The 20,042-nt window shown below is 47.5% G+C and overlaps 1 protein-coding gene across 2 annotated transcripts in view; it reads left to right on the forward strand.

The window, feature by feature from the left end:
- The window catches only part of TMEM87A (transmembrane protein 87A), a 130,797-nt gene that overhangs the window by 95,301 nt on the left and 15,454 nt on the right, over nucleotides 1-20,042 (forward strand). For both annotated transcript variants that reach the window (XM_029598632.1, XM_029598633.1), the window contains exons 11-15: nucleotides 237-345; nucleotides 7,493-7,551; nucleotides 8,896-8,999; nucleotides 15,693-15,766; nucleotides 17,816-17,877. In XM_029598632.1, coding sequence (XP_029454492.1) covers nucleotides 237-345; nucleotides 7,493-7,551; nucleotides 8,896-8,999; nucleotides 15,693-15,766; nucleotides 17,816-17,877 — 408 coding nt within the window. The remainder of the gene's footprint in view (nucleotides 1-236; nucleotides 346-7,492; nucleotides 7,552-8,895; nucleotides 9,000-15,692; nucleotides 15,767-17,815; nucleotides 17,878-20,042) is intronic.

A 20,042-nucleotide genomic window follows, 5' to 3' on the forward strand; every position in this document is an offset into this window, starting at 1 on the left:
GTTTTCATCATACAGCCTATCTTTGCAAATCTGTGCTCAAAACCTTTGTTTGCTTTTAAGGCTTGGGACAGACAAATGAAAAAGTGGTGAAAGGCGGTGATGGGTCCAGATCCATGGTGTCGTGCACATGCTAGTGTCTGTAGATAATGGGTAGGATGTGTAACCGTGTAAGGACAGCCTGTTGCTGTTTTTTAGTCCCCTGTGAGCTAGTTTCTTTCCTTGACCTGCTGCTGCACATCTTTATCAGCCTGACTCAAACCATGAAGCTGCTGAGGCTGCGGAGGAACGTTGTGAAGCTGTCGCTCTACCGCCACTTCACCAATACACTCATCTTAGCAGTAGGAGGTGAGTTCCAGCTGTCTGGAATGGCAGGGTCTAAACTTCGGAAAATATTCAGGAACATCTTTGTCCTTTTTGCCTGCTGTTAATGGCATAAAGATGCTAGATGGCCAGTCAGCAGGGTACAGTTTTGAGATTTTCACAATGCTAAATACAGTGAATTCCTTCTTCCCCTTTTCCTAACTTACACTGAATCTATTGAATTGGGGGGGGGGGGGGAGGTATACATTTTAATGGAAATGTAATCCTGCCCACTAGCAATGAGGCAGAAGTGAAAGATCTTGGATCTGTCTTATCAGGGTGCCACTTTTAGATACTGAAAGTGTACTGAAAAAGCAGTACTGTTGTTTCTGCTTATTTTGGAAGAACATTGGGTTTTTTTAATTGCTTATGATGCCTTCACGGGGATGACTGGGCTAGGTAAGTTAGGAGGGGATATGAAATAGGGGAAAGTCCCTAGGCATTTGTGAATGAAGGTTTGTGGCACTAGATCCCAAGCCCTGCTTCCAACTGCGCCCAAAGAGGAGGAAACTGCTGGGCAACCTCCCACCCTCAAAACAGACCAGAAGAGAATGGACTTCCCTGCCATTCCAACTAGATGTGTGCATGTTTCTGATGTAATAAAACAAAAATGTACAACACATTGTGATATAGTTTGTATAAAACCAAATACTGTAAATATTTTGCAATATACATATCAATATCTATATTTGTTTTTACCGCTTACATTTGTGTAAGTATAAAGCAGCACTGTTGGGGGGAGGGGGTTGCCCAGTAGTTTCCTCCTCTTTGGGCGCAGTTGGAACCGGGGCTTTGGATCTAGTGCCACAAACCTTCATTCCCTGACGTACCCGGATCAGTCCAGACTGCTGGGTTATGCCTTCCTTCCAGTAGATGGAGTCAGAGAAAAAGCTGAAAGGCACCCCCTGGTAACCTGGTGTGCCACCTGCGATCCTTCAGTATTTCTCTGACTCCAGCAGATGGAAGGATGGCATAACCTGCGGTCCTGATCCTTTACAAAATCTTTGATTCTTAAATAAGTTTGAAGAGGTTTTTCACCCTTGGGTGCCTCTGACTAGATCAACTTTTAGTAAGTAGCTTAGTAAAAAAAAAAAAAAAGGGACGTACAAGGAGTACAGATTCTCCCTAAAGGGGGACGGTCTCAGTGTCAGCAGGCACGGCAGGGCCTCTGGTCTTACAGCCTCAATACCTGGAGGATATTTTACAAGCCTGGTGAGTAGGGGGAATTTACTGGTGGGCCGGTCCCTCCCCCCTACATAGCTCCAGAGACGCTTCATTCCTCTGCTGAGAGCTGATATTCAATATTTGATCCCAGGGACGTTTCATTCCCCTGGTTGATCGGCTCATTGAAAAAAAAAAAAAATTGCAAATTTGAGCCGAGTGAGCCTGCTTATTTTCCCGGGTCTCCAGACGGAGTGATTTCTATTACCCAGCTGTTTTCCCCCTGCAGTTCTACTTACCATGTCGAGGGGATCACTGTTCTCAGCCTGTGGAGAGCCGGCAGCGCAGCTCTCCCGCGAAGGCCTATGCTCACGCTGCATCCCCGGGGGTGAAGGCCCTTCTAAATTGCCTGTAGCAGGCAAACTATTATCTCTCCTGCGTCCGCAAGGATTAGGTAAACATCAGCTGCTTCAGAAAAAACGGCCGGCCATGTCCCCAATAAGTGCGGGACGGCAGCCATTTTGGGTAGCTCGGGCTCCGATGATGTGCAGGGCTCTGGGGGAGGGGATTTCCCACTGCCCCTTAATTTAAGTCCTGGAAGGCCTCTCGGGCCGGGAATTGATCCTCCATCTCCTCCTTCCTTGCCTCTGGGGGGGGGGGGGGGGGGCTCATTTGAATCTGCAGGATGCTCCTCTGGCAAAGATTCCCAGGCCTGTTGAAGACCAGGAGACTCCTAGGGCCCAGGTGCCCCGACCCGCTCCGGATGCAGTGGTTACACCGCCCTCCCCCCCTCTAATCCCATGCCCCAAGACCCTCTCTCGCAAACACAGGCGATGACATTGACAATTCCGCTCCAGTGGAGGGGGATGACCTGCGGGTCCTCCGATTATTTCACAGGGAGGAGCTAGATTCTCTGATCCCTCATGTGCTCGTGGAACTCGATATTCCCACGCCACAGCCAGTGGTGGAGCCTTTCCCCGGGGGATCCTGTTTTGTCGGGTCTTCGCGCTCCTCCTAGAACTTTTCCCTTTCACCCAAGTCTTTCAGCTCATGTCCTGGGAATGGGATGCCCCTGAGGCCAGTCTGCGGGTTAGTAGGGCCATGGAAAAGCTTTATCCGCTCCTGGACGAGTCCTTGGAAATTCTTAAGATTCCTAAAGTCGATGCGGCCGTCTCTGCAATCACCAAGCGCACAACGATTTCCTGTAACAGGAGCGACTGCCCTTAAGGATCTCCAGGATAGGAAGCTGGAGGTCCTCCTCAAGCGGATTTTTGGAATGTTGGTGCTTGGCGTCAAGGCAGCCATTTGCAATAGTCTCATGCAGAGAGCTACACTTAGATGGGTACAGCAGTTGCTTATGGCTCAGGAGCTTCCCCTGGCTGAGGCGGAACAGGCAGAGTGAATGGAAGCGGCTGTAGCTTACATGGCAGATGCCCTGTGTGATCTCCTATTTACCTCCTCACGCATGATGTCCTCGGCGGTGTCAGCAAGGAGGCTTCTTTGGCTCTGCAATTGGTCAGCTGACGTCTCTTCCAAGTCTCAGCTAGGGTCTTTTCCATTTAAAGGAAAACTGTTATTCAGGGATGATCTGGAACATCTCATTAAAGACTTAGGGAATAATAAGGTTTACAAACTCCCTGAGGACAAGCCCAGGTCCTCTCACCCCTACAGTTCTTTTAGGGGGTCGTTTTCGGGGGCAACATCTGTTTCGGTCGAGTAGAGCCCCGTCCTTTCCTTCTCGTCGGTCGTCATCGAGGTCCCAGGCTTGGGCACATTCCTTTCGCGATAGATGGCCTCCTCGTGACTGAGTCGCTCAGGGATTCTCTGCCAACAAATCTACCCAATGAAGGTGCACCAGCCCAATCTTCTGAGGAGATTGGAGGTCGCCTTTTGCTGTTTCGCGAGGAATGGGTCAAGATCACAATGGATCAGTGGGTTTTAAACATTATAGAACACGGTTACGCTTTAGATTTTGCTCGCCCACTACAGGATCTTTTCTTGGTGTCCTTGCGGGTCTCGGACAAAACAGGTGGTACTCCAGACCCTGGCTTGTTTGAAGGCTCTGGGAGCGATCGTACCGGTTCTACCGGGCAAATGCCAGACCAGCAGATACTCCATCTACTTCGTGGTCCCCAAGAAGGAGGGCTCCTTCCGACCGATTCTGGACTTAAAGAAGGTTACCAGGGTGCTTCGGGTTCCTTGCTTTCGCATGGAGACCTTGAGATCCGTCATTGCGGCTGCCCACAAAGGCAAATCTTTAGCCTTCTTAGATCTGACGGAGACTTATCTCCACATAGGTATACAAGAGCATCATTGAAGGTTTCTAAGGTTCATGATCTTGGGCAACCATTACCAGTTTCAAGCACTCCCTTTCGGGTTGGCGACAGCTCCCCGTGTTTTTACAAGATCATGGAAGTGGTGGCAGCGGCCCTCAGGCAGGAGGGGATCTTAGTTCATCCCTATTTGGACGACTGGCTCATTTGGGCGAAGTCGGAGGACCTTGCCAAGGCGGCGGTTCAGTCTGTTTTCGGTTGTCAATTTTTCCAAGAGCCAGCTGGTCCCATCCCAGGTATTGGAATTCCTGGGAGCCCGTTTCGACACGATGGTGGGCAAAGTTTTCCTTCCACGGGAGAGGATGGACAAGCTGATGACTCAGGTTCGCCGTCTGTTGGCCCTCCCTTTACCCAAGGTCTGGGACTATTTGCAAGTTCTTGGATCTATGGCGTCTACTCTGGAGTTGGTTCCATGGGCGTTTGCTCATATGAGACCTTTGCAGAAGGCGTTTGCTTTCCCGCTGGGACACCAAGTCCGAGGAGTTCCACTTAACCTTACCCCTCATGGACCCAGCAAGGACCAGTCTCGAATGGTGGTTGGTTCCCAGGCACCTGCAGCAGGGGATGGACCTGGAGAATCCCCAGTGGATGATTGTGACAACGGATGCTAGTCTCTCCGGTTGGGGAGCAGTTTGTCAGTGGATGACTCAGGAGTCCAAGTGGTCCATAAATCGTCTGGAGACGAGGGCAGTTCATCTATTTATTTATTTATTTATTTTATTTAACATTTTTTATATACCGAGGTTCTGGTAACAATGTTACTAATCACTTCGGTAATCTAGCACTGGGCAGCTTCTTCCCCCTCATCTGCCATCAGTCAGTAAGGATTCTCTCCGACAATGCCACCACTGTGGCGTACATCAACCGTCAAGGGGGAACAAAAAGTCGGCCGGTGGCCGCTGAAGGAGACAAGCTGATGGTCTGGGCGGAGCACAGTCTCATTCGATTGGCGGCATCTCACATAACTGGAGTGGACAATGTCCAGGCAGATTTTCTCAGTTGTCAACGCCTAGACCCCGGAGAGCGGGAGCTGTCTGAGGAAGCGATGAGTCTCTTAACTCGTTGGTGGGGAGTACCCCATCTGGACTTGATGGCAACTCAGCTGAATGCGAAGGCGGCTTGCTTCTTCAGTCGCAGGAGGGAACATGGGGCGGAAGGCGTAGATGCCCTGGTTCTTCCGTGGCCCTGCGACGTGCTTCTCTGTTTTTCCCCCTTGGCCATTGGTGGGCAAAGTCTTGAGACTAATAGAGTCCCACCAGGGGTCAGTAATTCTCGTAGCTTCAGAGTGGCCACAGAGGTCATGGTTCGCAGACCTGATCAACTTGGTGGTAGACGGGCCTTTGCGTCTGTCACCTTCCGAATCTTTTTCAACAGGATCCAGTATTTTTCGATCAGATGGATCGCTTTTGTCTAGCAGCTTGGCTTATGAGAGGAGGCAGCTGAGGAAGAAAGGGTATCCGGATGCGGTTATTTCCATCCTGCTACGCGCACGAAAGACCTCCACTTCGCTTACCTAAGTTAGGGTCTGGAAGGTTTTTGATTCCTGGTGCAGCGGGTTGAAGGTGTCCCCGCGTAGGGCCACTATTGTGCACATTCTCGCAGGAAGGATTGAAGAAAGGATTGGCGTACAGTTCGCTTCGGGTTCAGGTAGCAGCGTTGGGCTGTTTACGAGGTAAAGTTGACGGTGTATCCCTTGCAGGACATCCTGATGTGGCGCACTTTCTGAAAGGGGCCAAGCATTTACATCCACCGGTGCATCCAGTATGCCCTTCGTGGAGTTTGAATCTAGTTCTCCGGGCACTGTGCGGTCTGCCTTTTGAGCTTCTCAAGCGGGCTACGTGGAAGGATTTAACACTCAAAACTGTGTTTCTCGTGGCTATCTGTTCAGCTGGATGAATTTCTGAGATTAAAGCGTTATCCTGCAGGGAGCCATTCTTGCGGATCTCAGACTCGGGAGTTTCGCTTCGGACAGTGCCTTCCTTTCTGTTGAAGGTGGTATTGGCTTTTCACATGAATCAGTCTGTCGAGTTACCGGCTTTTTCGGATTTGGATCTGAATTCTCCTCAGGCTCAGGATTTGAGAAAATTGGATGTCCACCGGGTACTTCTTCGGAATTTGGAAGTGACTAATGCTTTCCGATTATCAGACCATCTTTTTGTCTTATAGAGCGGTCCTAAGAAAGGACATAAAGCATCCAAGGCTACTATTACCCTATGGTTAAAAGAATCTATAGCTTCGGCTTATATATGTCACGGGCGGCAAATGCCGGATGGTCTTAAAGCTCATTCAATCAGATCTCAGGCGGCATTTTGGGTGGCGAGCCAATGTGTTTCACCGCAGGAGATTTGCCGAGCAGCTACTTGGAAATCTTTACACACCTTTGCTAGACATTACTGCTTGGATGTCCAAGCTCCGGACGTCGATTGTTTTGGTAGCAGTGCTTCGAGTGGGATTTTCCGGGTCCCACCCCAGTTAAGGTGGCTTGGGTACATCCCAGCAGTCTGGACTGATCCGGATATGTACAGGTAAAGGAAAATTGGTTCTTACCTGCTAATTTTCGTTCCTGTAGTACCACGGATCAGTCCAGATGCCCGCCCATGTGAATTGTTCTGGTAAGTCCGCTCGATTTCCTTATCTATCTTCTTCTACAGTGAATTTACAGATTGCAAAAAAAAAAAAAAAGACACACATAACAAAGGAAGAATGTCTACTCCTGTATATAGTTTTCACAGGTTCTTGTTGATGTATGTTCTTTTGATCTAAAGAACTGTTAAATTGTCTTCATTCTGCTTTGATATTGATTATACTGAAGGATCGCAGGTGGCACACCGGGTTACCAGGGGGTGCCTTTCAGCTTTTTCTCTGACTCCATCTGCTGGAAGGGAGGCATAATCCAGCAGTCTGGACTGATCCATGGTACTACAGGAATGAAAATTAGCAGGTAAGAAATTTTCTTTCACAAATGCCTAGGAACTTCCCTATTTTATATCCCCTCCTAACTTACCGAGCCCAGTCAATCACCATGACAGGCATCAGCTGGAGGTCATGCAATCATGGATCCTAAACACAACCACTAGATGTCACCATTACATAGTGGCTGGGAGGGCTTCCAGAAGGGAGAGGGTGAGGTAGTGGTGGTAGGTAAACATAGGCACAAGGAGATAAGCCAGTTTAATCAAGAAATAAAATGCAGAGTAAGTGACAAAAGAGAACCTCAAACTCGTGCCTCAGACCTTTGCTTTAGGGTATTTTGAGGTATTTTGCCCTCTTCCCCTTTACTTATTTGCTAAAGAGACCAGTAGGAGTGTAGTCATCCCGCACTGGCTACTCCTGGAAAATATTAAACCTTGCAAGTTATTTATTCCTGTGGAAATAGTTAGTTCGTAAGTTTTCCTAAATGAGATGTGACAACCTTGTATTTTATTTGGATAATAAACAGCTAAAAATGATTAAACTTTATGATAGGGATTCAGATTTAATTTTGAAGAAAAAATTAAAATATTGGGCACAGCATGAAATACCTCTTTAAAATGTTGACAAAGTGTTTTCCGTTCTCCTTTTACTTTTGATTAAACTGTTAGTGCTTCTGAATGAATCTGAGTACATTACAGTTGCTCACAGTCCATTTTCCTTTGTAGCTTCAATTGTGTTCATAATCTGGACCACCGTGAAATTCCGGCTGGTTGACTGTCAGTCGGTGAGTTAGCAGCTTGTTTCGTAAAGAGCAGTCAGTGAAAGGCACCTTCACATCACCCCATTCAGCCATTGAAATCCTTGCTGCCTGGGTGTCAAGGGTGGACCCTTGATTTCTTAACCTAGGCCTTGTCTGAAGTGACATTGATTGTAGCAGTAGGATTCTGTTTGAAGTAAAGTGTGCATATTTTGAGTTTAGAATAAACTGCCTGTGTCTTAGCTGGTTTGCTGACCTATGATTTATACAGTACTGCAGGGAAATGGATGCAAAGGAACAGCAGCAATAGATGGACCAGTTGAAGCCTCATGAATTGCAAATCCAGATTTTTATTTTTTTTTAAAGGAGAGGGGTTTTTTTGAGTCAATAGTTTATTTTTAAAATATCGTTCTCTCATTCAGGCCGATTCCATAAAAAGTGCGGGAGAGCTGGTGCTCCGTGTTGAGCGCCTGCTCTCCCGATGCGTGCCCAGACACCTCTCCTGGGTGCGCAATTCTCTATTCAAATTAGGTGTCGCACTAATAAGGAGGTGCTAGGGACAATAGCGTGTCCCTAGCGCCTTATTAGCGGTAGAGCTGGCTGTCAGTGGGACCAACAACTGACGTTGTATTTTACTGGCGTCTGTTTTGGAACCCGCTGACAGCCACAGGTTAGGAAAATGGATGCTGGTAAAATTGAGCATCCATTATTTATTTTTTTTTTAAATTTAAATTTTAGGTTCCTCCAACTTAATATTGCTATGATATTAAGTTGGAGGGTGTACAGAAAAGCAGTTTTTCTGCTTTTCTGTACACTTTTCCCAGTTGCTTCAAACTTAACGCCTGCCCTTATAGTATAATGGGGTAATAACAGCGCATCGAAAATGCGTGTCCAAACGAGTTAAACGGTACACTCAATCGAGCACACCGTACTGTATCAGCCTGATTGTGTTGCAGCCTTGGGGCCTGATATTTAGTGCTGGCTGGGTAAGTAACTTAGCCAGATATGACTAAGGTGCTACTTAGCCGGATAAGTTGAATCCAGCTAAATTAGATTAGCTGTATGGCTGGTCTAACTTATCCGATTAACTTAACCGGATAAATTAGATCAGCCCTCTGCCCACCCACAAATTGGCTGACTAAAAGATTTTCAGCGGATTGCTACATAGCCGAATAAGACCTACTTACCCATCTATCCAGCGTTAAATGTGCTTTCAATATCGGGCCCTTGGTGTTGATGTGGGGGAGTGAGGATTATTACAATCTAAAAATGTTTGCACCTTTAAATGAAAGGCAAGCTTTCTGTGCATGTCTAGTTGCGCTGTGTGGCAGCAGCTTTCTCTCCCTATGTTACCTTTGCTCTCTTTGGCAGGACTGGCAGGAGCTATGGGTGGATGATGCCATCTGGCGATTACTATTCTCCATGATCCTGTTTGTGATTATGATTCTCTGGAGGCCGTCTGCCAACAATCAGAGGTGCAGTATCTGTTTTTTTTCTGATTTCAAGCTATGGCAGGATAACAGGTTCTCATAAATCAGTGCAAGGTCAGCATTTTAGCCTGGCCCAGTATCACTTTATTAAGCCAAGGAAGTCTTGTTTGATCTGTACTGGTATTTGTACCTAACCTAGGTTGTCCTACCCCTTCAGAAACAAATGGGTTCTGCTGACTTGAAGAGCAAGCCTGAGCATTCTCAGCTTTACCACTGGTTCTCTCAGCTAGTCCATATAAAGTTTTTCTGAAAAGTATATTTTGCACTCTTTTGTCAAGAGCCAGAAGTTATTTCTACCCTTTTGGTACCCTAGGTGCCTCTGCTCCAAGAGCAGCTCCTGATAGAGCTGATAAGGAAGGTATAGTGGAGATAAGACAGGGCCTGGAGAAAACCTTCAGAATAGAAAATAAATGAAAAAAATAAACATTTTTAATCTAATCTATGATTAGTAACAAGCTAGTTATACATACTTGGCTGAGTATTTCAACATAGCAGACTGCATACTGCTTTAAAGATAGTGTTACACTTTATCTAGCTGTAAAAGACAGTTCCTGTTCATATCCCAGATCAGTCCAGACAAGTGGGTTTTGCATTCCTTCCAGCAGATGGAGGCAGAGAACAAAAACTTTGAAGCACTGCTTCATAACTGAGAGTGCCACCAGCAGTACCTCAGTATTTCCCTGTCTCCAGCAGATGGAAGAGGTGCAAACCTGCAGTCTGAGAGATTAAAAAAAAAATAATAATAACATAGTTTGAGAGACAGAAAATTTTGTTGGAGTGCTCCCTGGGGTGTTAGGCATCTTCATGCGCCAACCCTCAGGTGGAGCCAGGTGAAGGGGGGTAGTAATCTACAGCCTGTCTCAGCCCGCAGCATCTGGAGGAACTGAAAGCCAGGGGGATCTGGCTCCCTCTTTCCCTCAGAGGTCTTCTCCTCCACTCTGCCGGCCAAGCACAGGAACAGGAAAGTATTATGTTCTGTGTTATATGCTGTTTTGTTGTTTTAGCGCTGTGGGGAGAGGAATCGCTGCGACCTTATTAGCACCCAGGGTTCAGGGGCAGCTCGGGGTGAGTGACTCGTGTTGGAGCGCAGCAGTCTGGGCGATCATGCTATGTGCGCGTGAGTATGGTGCCAACCGCTGAGCGCACGGGAACCTGTTGGGCCTGCGGGTTGCGATGCGACCAACTGTGACCGTGCTGTGATCTGCCTGCAGTTTGGGAAGGGAGGGATCCTCTGCTGAGGCTGCTACTACACAGAGTCACTAGATCAGCTAGGCCCTTTGCACAGGCTCCTGGTGGAGTTGAGGGGGCAGCATCCATATCTGCTGCGCACAGCAAGAAGCAAAGAGCGTCCTGGAGGCCAGAGAGTGCCCCTCCCCCAAGATCACGTCAGGGGGAGCATGGTAGTGTGGGGGAGCCTGAGGAGGCTACAATGGAAGAAGCCGCGGATACGGAGGGTTTCCTCACAGTTTGTTCTGCTCCTTCACAAGGCATTTTTGGCCAAAAAGGGAGAGGTGGGAAGCAATCCCTTGCCCACAAGTCGCAGTCTCCTTCTAAGAGGGTTAAGGGGGCTCCATCAGGTGGAGTCAGTCCTTCCTGTTGCCTGGATCTTGCACGTTCTTTGGCAGAATGCGAGGGGGACCTCAGGAGTTCGGAGGTTTCGGGAGACGTGTAAGAGGAGAGGGATCCGGATGCTAGGGATGATACGGGAAACGATCCCATGGATCCAGCAGGTGGTGATCCAGATGCTGTCAAGAACTTGCTGGACTCTGAGGAGATCCAGGCCACGGAAGGGGACGAACCAAGGGTTGTCTGTTATTTTGGAAAGAGGAGTTGCAGCCTCTTATTCCGCCGGTCCTGAAAGAGTTTGGTATTAAGGTCACCCGGGAGGAGTCAGATTATGAAGGGGTGGACCCGATTCTGGAAGGACGTCGGGGACCGCCAAACCAAGAAGTTGGTGGTCCGGAAGTGGGATGCTCCCGAAACAGGCTTTAAAGTGGGCAGGACAATGGCAAAGTTGTATCCCTGATGGAGGAGACCTTGAAGCTTTTAATGCTTCCCAAGGTGGATGCTTCGGTCTCCGCAGTGACCAAAGAAAACAACCATCCCAGGAGCAGGGTCAGCTGCGCTGAAGGATGCATAGGACAGAAAATTGGAGATCCAGCTGAAATGGTTGTTTGAGGTGTCTGCCTTAAGTCTCCGAGCTGCAATCTGCAGTAGCTTGATGCAGAGGGCCTGGTTGCGTTGGCTGCAAAAGGCTCAGGAGAAGGAGGCTCATCTGGCGGGCAATGCCCAGCAGGCAGCACGTTTGGAAGCCAGGGTGGCCTGTGTGATGGATGCTCTGCGTGATTTGGTTGATGTCTGCCAGGAGCATGGTTTCTGCGGTGGCAGTGCGAAGGCTTCTGTGGTTGTGTAACTGGTCCGTGGATGTGTGGTCCAAGTCGCAGCTGAATTGTCCTTTTTAAGGGGAAGCGGTTGTTCGGGGAAGATCTGGAACAGCCGATGAAGCAGTTTGGGGAGGGGGGGGGTCTAAGGGGAATAGGTTGCTGAAGGATAAGAGTTCCAAGAATTCCTTTCCCCTCTGTTCCCCTTTCGGGATATGCGGAGGTTTCGGACCAGCGACAGTTTTTCAGCTGTGGGTCAAAAACAAGGCTCAAGGAAGCAGCAGTCCTTTCAAGGCTCCCATAGACACCCCCCCCCTCCCAGCAATGCTTCCAGTCAAGGGACTGGAGGTGGAAAGTCTTCACAATGATGCCAGGTTAGTTCATTCATCTGTGGAAGCAGTAGAGATAAGATTGACCCATTTTTGCGAGGAGTGGACCAAGATCACATCTGATCAGTGGGTCCTGGAGGTGATAAGAGACGGCTGCGTGTTTGAATTTTCTTGTACAATCCAAGAGGCCTTCATGGTGTCCCACTATGCATCCCGAAGCAAGTGAGAAGCAGTTTGGGTTACATTGCAACGGTTATAAAGGCTAGACAAGATTGTGCCAGTACCACCAGAGGAAGTATTCAATTTACTTCGTAGTTCCCAAAAAGGAGGGTACCTTTCGGCCCATTCTAGATCTCCAAAACGTCATTTTGGTGCTGTGATTTCCATGTTTTTGTATGGAGATGATGCGGATGGTGAGAGCAGTGGTTCACAGGGGAGAGTTTCTGGCGTTGCTGGATCTGACGGAGGCCTATCTGCATATCCCCATATGAGTGAAATATCAAATTTCTGTGGTTCATGGTGCTATGGCAGCATTTCCAGTTTTGGGGTCTCCTGCTTGGGCTTGTGACAGTGCTGCGCTCGTTCACAAAGGTGATGGTGGTCGTGGTGGTGGTGGTGGTGGTGGCGGCGGCTCTGAGATGGGAAGGCATTTTGGTTCACCCTTCTCTGGACAACTAGCTCATACAGGCGATGTCTGAGATAGAATGCTGTCAGTTGATTTGACAGGTCATAGTACTGTTGCGGTCTCTGGACTTGGCGATAAACTTGGCCATGAGTCATTTAGTAGTAACGACGGGAGCATGGAAGAGTTTGGTGTTCTTAAGCAAGTATTCCAAGGAGTATTCAAAAGTGATTTCAAGCACTTTATTGATAAAGAACTCCAAAATTTCAATACATTGAGTACAGTTTTAAGTCCCCCGATTTGAGCTTTTGCCTGTAGTAGTCCCTCTCGACGCAGCCTTTGTTGGTGAAACAAGGTGTCTATGTCGGGGGACCTAACAACTGTACTCAATGTGTTGAAATTTTGGAGTTCTTTATCAATAAAGTGCTTGAAATCACTTTTGAATACTCCTTGGAATACTTGCTTGAGGACACCAACCTCTTCCATGCTCCCATCTTTATTACAGAGTTTTCCTTGAACATGGGCTGGTACTCCAATCTACCTTTTGTCAAGAATCATTTAGTGCCATCCCAGCCATTGGGGTATCTGGGAGCATGTTTCTCACTTCGGAGAGAGTGGAGAAGTTGCAGGGTCAAGTGACTCGTTTGTTACGACATGCGGGGCTGGGCCTATTCTCAGGTTCTGGTTCTATGGCTTCCACGCTAAACTTTGTGCCATGGGCCTTTGCGCAAATGGTCCCCTCTAGAGGGCTCTTTTGTCCCATTGGAATCCATTGTCTGAGGAGTTGCTATGCCTTTACCAATGCCAGGGGCAGAGCAGCCTGGATTGGCCACTCTTGGAAACAGGATGCTGGGCTTGATGGACCCTTGGTCTGACCCAGTATGGCATGTTCTTATCCAGTCTCTTGTGATTACTATCTTGCCACAACCTGGAAAGAGGAGTGGATCTGGAGACTCCAGATTGGATGGTAGTGATCACGGATTCCAGCCTCAAGGGCTGGGGAACGGTCTGTCACGGGCAGACTCCTCAAGGTCTCTTATCACCAGTGGAGGCTTCCTGGTCTATCAATCATTTGGAAACATGGGCGGTTTGTAAGTGTTGTGTTTTCTGTCACAGATTCGAGGAAGAATGGTGTGAGTTTTCTCGGACAATGCGATAACTGTGGCATATATCAATCATCAAAGGACGAAAAGTCACGCAGTGGCGTTGGAAACTCAGGAGCTCTTTGTATGGGCAGAGCAGTATCTGGAAGGAATAACTGTGTTGCATGTTGCTGGAGTGGACAATGTGCAAGCAGATTTTCTGAGAAAGCAACAGTTGGACCCCGAGGAATGGGAGTTGTCCCCGGAGTCATTAGACCTCATTTGCGCCAGGTGGGGCAATCCCCAGCTGGAGCTGATGGCATCGAGAAGCAATGCCAAGGTGCCGCAGTTCTTCAGTCACAAGATGGGAGGTTGGGTCCAAGAGGACCAATACTCTGGTTCTTCCTTGGCCAATGGGGATCCTGCTGTATGTGTTTCCTCCGTGGCTTCTTGAAGTCATGTATTGTGCCGCATAGAACGTCACCCAGGGATGGTTGTTCTGGTAGCGTTGGAGTGGCAGCATTGTCTGTGGTTTGCAGGTCTCGTGCGTCTCACGATAGACAGTCCCATTAGGTTGGCTCATCTACAGGGGTTGCTTCAGCAAGGGTCCATCTTCTCGGATTGGGTGGATCGCTTTTGTCTCATGGCTTGGCTTTTGAGAGGTGGCGATTTATGTTTGAAAAGGGTACTCAGAGCCGGTGATTTCGACCTTACTTTGGGCTAGAAGGCCTTCTACTTCCCTAGCTTATCTTAGGGTATGGAGAGTGTTTGAATCCTGGTGCTTGAGAGGAGGGTCTGGATCCCTTACGGGTGGGCATTCCTCACATCTTGCTTCAGGTTCAGGTTGCTGACTTGGGATGTTTTAGGGGCATGCTTCAGGGAATGTCTTTGGCCTCTCATCTGGATGTCATTCATTTTCTAAAGGGGGCCAAATACTTGTGTTCACTGGTGCATAGGTTATGTTCGCAGTGGAATCTTAACTTGGTTCTGCGAGTTTTGTGTGCCCTCCGTTTGAACCTTTGCAGGATCTTACCTTGAAGGTGGTTTTTCTGTAAGCCATCTGTTTGGCCAGGCAGATTTCAGAGCTCCAGGCTTTGTCCTGTGGAGATCCTTTCTTGTGGATTTCGGGCAATGGTATGTTTTTGCGTACGTTGCCTTCTTTCTTACCAAAGGGAGTTTCCTCATTAAATGTGACAGTGGAGCTGCCTGTAAATCCGAATTTGTCTTCAGGGACATCACATGCAAGGGACCTTCACTTATTGGATATTCATCAGATTCTGTTGTGATATCTTAAGATCACTAACAGTTTTTGTTGGTCAGATCATCTTTTTGTCTTATTCAGTGGGGCAAAAAAGGGAACTAAAGCATCTAAGGCCACGATTGCTCATTGGTTGAAGGAGACTATATTTTCGGCCTATATTTGTAGAGGTCGAAAGGTTCTGGAGGAGTTGCGAGCGCATTCTGTGAGGACGCAAGCAGCCTCCTGGGCGGAGTGTCCATTGGTGTCACCTCAGGAGATCTGTAGGGCTGCGACATGGTCTTCACTTCACACTTTCACCAGGCATTACTAGTTGAATGTCCACACCTCAGAAGATGCCACCTTTGGCGAGAATGTGCTGCGAGCAGGTTTTTTGGGATCCCACCCAGTGTAGGGGAGCTTGGGTACATCCCACTTGTCTGAACTGATCTGGGGTATGAACAGGAAAGGAAAATTAGTTCTTACCTGCTAATTTTCATTCCTGGAATACCACAGATCAGTCCAGATGTTCTGGTGGTATTTTCTACAGATTTTGATGTGTGTATATGTTGACCCTGTTCTGGAGGGTTTTCGATTCCTTGTTGGATACAAGGGCTCCAGTTCAGGGGACTACAACCCGGGGTTTGTCTGTTAGCCCTGGGTGTAGGAAAATTTTGATAGTTTTTGGCTGTATGGTGGTTTGGGTGCAGGTCATATGGAGGGACTGCAGGTGACACACTCAGTTATGTAGCAGTGCTTCAAAGGTTTGTTCTCTGCCTCCCTCTGCTGGTAGGGATGCAAAACCCACTTGTCTGGACTGATCTATGGTATTCCAGGAACAAAAATTAGGAGGTAAAAACCAATTTTCCTTTATTGCAGACAAGGCATAATGTAGCATTTTCAAATATATACTACTCAGAGCACAAGGACCATCAACAATTGAGTTAATCAGTATTTTAACAGCTAATAATATGTTGCTTTCTTCTAATTTTCTTAATCTGTCATATCTGGTTTTTCCTCCTACCAGGTTTGCTTTCTCACCATTAACTGAGGAAGAGGAGGATGATGAACAGAAAGAGCCCATGCTAACTGAGAGTTTTGGTAGGATATGCATACAGAATCCTGTTTGCTTAACTATACTGCTGTGGATTAGTCATTTTTCCTTGTGCTACCGGCTTACATTAGAAGGCCATAGTTGGAAGCAAGTCAGAAGACTCCTAAAGATGGCTCTGCTTCTCATACTGTGCATGCATGCAGTGATACTAATGCAGTATCAATTGAAAATAATCCTACAAAGTCATTACGTTGGAAATTCTTTAAAACAGGCTGAACCATGGCAGCAGCCTTTTATAGAAGAGCAGCATCACAAACAAACTTAAAGGTGCAGGAGCAAAGTGGTTCCTGCACTGTGTGGGATCCTATGTGATATTGTAGACAATATGTTTGGGACCTTCATTTTCAATTTTTATTTTATTTTACCTGTTAATTTATCAATGTTTATTGCAACAAAAATAAAATTATTTGCCCAGAAAAATGGAGAGCCATTTTTTTCCACTGTTTTTGTCTTTCTTGTAAACTTTGTTGATTTGGCAGAATAAAATAAAAACTGAAAATGAAGGTACCTAATAATATGCAGCAATCAGATTGATGGGCTGTGAGGCAGTGTGTGACACTCATCAGAAAAGTTTGCTTCCAGTTGTTTGAAAGAAATTGAGGCACTGCCTAAAGAATTTCAAATACAATGGCTTGAACCTTCTTCATCAAAGTGCAAGTCATTGCTGTTATTTCTCCCTAACTCTTATGAAAGAGGTTCTAGACAATTGAGAGGCTTATTGGAACTCATCTTGTAACTTGTAATGCTTCTCTCATGTTTACCCCCATTAAAAAAAAAAAATAGCTTTAGTAAAATTTTATGCTATATTTTTATGACTACTTGCCATGTGCATTCCTGAAATGCTGTAGGAAGAACTGGACAAATCGGATGCCATTATCTACTGCAGGAGTCCCCATACTTTTTAAGTGCAGGGCTATATGCAACATTTTAATTCCTTGATGGGACTTGAGAGGAGAATTCCCTCGGAATTTTGTGGACGAGGTCTCTTTTGAGGTTTGGCCCTTTCCTTAATTTGAAATGCTGTAGGAAGGTGAAGGCAGGGTTCCCACAGAGGTATGGCAGATTAGTGTCAGCGAAAATATTTCTTGGAAGTTGGCAACCCTGCCACATCCTTGGAAACCATTACCACCTGCCTTCCCTGTCCCCCCCCCCCTTTCCTCAGGATCTACATCTGCACCTGGGGGGAGTATTGGGGGTGCGTGCATGGCAGGATAGTGTTTTTGTGGCACTCTGTCCTGTTCATATTCTCCCATTCTTGCTGTCTCTCCTCTTCCCTGTCCTTTCTCACTGCTTTCCTCCATCTCTTTTCTCACGCAGTCTTTCCGTTCCCTTCACTCTTATTCTCCTCCTTGAAGCCTATTCTTTCCCCTCTGACCCCTTCCCCACATCTCCTTTCAGTTCACCTTACCCCCTCTTTCACTCCCCTCCCCACCTTTCACATTCTCCCAGTATCTTATGCTGGCAGAGCCTGGTCTCCCCATCTTTGGCTCATGCCAACACCAGTCCAGCAATCATTCTTCCACTGGCAGGGCCTGGCCTCCCTGCCAGCAGCTCATGCTTTCGGCACAGTCAGCAGTCCTGCTGGTGGTGGTGCCTAGGAACCCCTGCTGACCTTGATTCCACAGCCCCATATTAATTAAAAAAAAGAAAATTTCTTGCATGAGCAGGATCCAGTTACACCATGAAAAAGCATGGCGGGCCAACAGACATGCCCTAATCTACTGTGCTAATGTGCTACAGCTTTCTTTTAAAGAATGCAAATGGTAGCTTTAAGGTGCCCTGTGATGACCCTTCATGAGAATGTGTTAAGATCTGTAAAAGTCCTACATCAAATTTTAGCTTGTAAAAGCAATCTACTGCAGGCCAGTCATTTATGGTTTGTTAGTGCCTCGTGTGGCGTTAAAGGTCTAAGACGAATGCTACCTCCAGAATGGGCAGAAAGTGCAGTATCCAGAAGTTTTTGCCATGTTAATAGTCTCATGTTTCTTACATGCAAAAATTGGACTCTTCCGGTATGCTTCTGTTTTTCTTTGCAGAGGGAATGAAAATGAGAAGCTCAAAACAAGAAACAAATGGAAATGTGAAACCAAACAAAGCTGTAAGTTGATAGACCGAACTAACCCTAACCCCTTGTATAGCCATCTGAGGTTCACTTTGTGATTGTATACACATAGCTGGGGGAGTAGCATAGCCCAACTCTTGTATAAGTTGTGACCAGGAGCTATTTTTATGGCATTTTCTGTGGTGGAGGTTGTGTGGGAGATTTAAGAATGTTATACTATGTGTGAAAATGGCCAAATGCATTATTTATTGGGTGGAGCTATAGAGCACTAGAAGAGTCTGTTTTCTGTAAGTCAGAGGTGGCCTACTCTGGTCCTCACGAGCCACAATTAGGAAAACCTGCACAGTGCCTTACTATACTACAGTGGCGTAGCCACAGGTGGGCCTGGGTGGGCAGCTGCCCACCAATTTGGCCCCAGGCCCACCCATCTGGACCAGAACTGTAACACCGCAGGATCCCATCCCCGCGACGGCAAAGAGGAGGACCCAGGCCCGGTGCTCCATTCTGTGCATGTGCACGGCACACATGGGGAAGCGGTCCTGCAGCTGTTGAGCCCACTGATCTTCCTGTTTGGGAGGGGGGAGCGGAAGCGCCGTGCACAGCTTCTGCTTCTGCTTCCTCCCCCTCTGCCCCAAGTAGGAAGATCGGTGGGCCATGTGGCCCGAAGATAGCAGGAGGCTGGTGGCAGCAGGAGAGGCCAACTGATCTTCCTGCTAAGGGGAGGAAGCAGAACTGGAAGCTGTGCGTGGGCTTGTGTGTATGTGTGGATGATAATGGGTGTGTGGGAATGAGAATGGGAGCTTGAATGTGTGTATGCATGGGTGAGAATGGGAGCTTGAATGTGTGTATGTGTGGGTGAGAATGGGAGCCTGGGTGTGTGTGTGGGGGGGGGTGAAAATGGGAGCCTGGGTGTGTGTGGGAGGGAGGGGTGAGAATGGGAGCTTGAATATGTGGCTAAGAATATGTGCATGTATATGGGGGTGAAAATGGGAGCCTGGGTGTGTATGGGGGGGGGGGGGGTGAAAATGGGAGCCTGGGTTTGTTTGTGGGAGAGAATGGAAGCTTAAATGTGTGTGTGTGTGGGTGAGAATGGGTGCCTGGATGTGTGTCTGTGTGTTCATAAGAATGTAAGCCTAGGGAGGGGTGAGAAAGTGAGAGCTTGTATGTGTGTCTGCAGAGAATGTGAGCTTGTTGGGGGGAAGGGGAGGAGAGCATATCAGAGTGAGAGCTTGAGTGTGTGAGGGAGTCTGTGAGAGAAAGCGTGTGTGTGTGTGGAAGGGAAGAAGACAGTAGTAGAAGAAAGACACTGAAAAGGAATTAGGAATGAGTGACAAGGGAAAAAATAGGAAAAAGAAACCAGGACCAACTGATTAGAAAAATACAAAGGTCAGACCACAAAGGTATAAAAAAAATTATTTTGAGATGTTAGCAATTTAAATATAACTAATAGGCAAAAGGCACCACCTATAAATGATTTGTTGTGGCTCTATCAATACCAAACAATCCAAAAGGATATACCTATTAATACGTATGCCTATTAGTATGCCTATTAGTTTTGATATACAGGACCAACCCAGTGCTCTTTTTGTTTATATTTAGCAATTTAAATATGTCATCTTTATGAATGTGCATTTCCTAGCGTGTAGCAGATGGACTCAGGACCAGTGGGTATAGTGTGCTCCTGATAACAGTTGGAGACTGATCAGATTTCAATCTGATGTCAGCCCTAATACATATACCCCTGCAGGAAGCTCTGCTCTTCGGTATTTTCCGTCTCCATAGCAGTTCAGTCTCTATACACGCTTGCACAGCGTTAGAGTATTCTAACCAAAGAAATCCAAAACAAAGAAGAAAACTTACCTCTACAGATGAGCCCAACTCTCCTGCAGTGATACCTACGGGTCCCTCCCCCAGTTGAGATTCCTGAGGTGATTTCCGCGATCCCTCAGAGGTAGGCCTCGGTCCAGCAGCCGGCTCCCGGCGTGGACTTAGCCCCCGGCAATGGGTGCGGCTGAGAGGCAGCAGGTGCAACTTCGAGCACGGCGGTGAAGGTACTTTTCCCTCTCCCCCCCCCCGCAGCCGGAGACCATCTGGGACAAGACTGGGAAACGCCAAGACAAGGTAAGGTAGAAAACATCCTAAAGGTCTCCGAGGCTCAAATAGCCGCACAGATCGCCAGCCGGCTACAGTGCTACTGGGTT

This window comes from Rhinatrema bivittatum, chromosome 4 (genome assembly GCF_901001135.1).
Source record: "Rhinatrema bivittatum chromosome 4, aRhiBiv1.1, whole genome shotgun sequence".
In the NCBI taxonomy this organism is placed as follows: Eukaryota; Metazoa; Chordata; class Amphibia; order Gymnophiona; family Rhinatrematidae; genus Rhinatrema; species Rhinatrema bivittatum.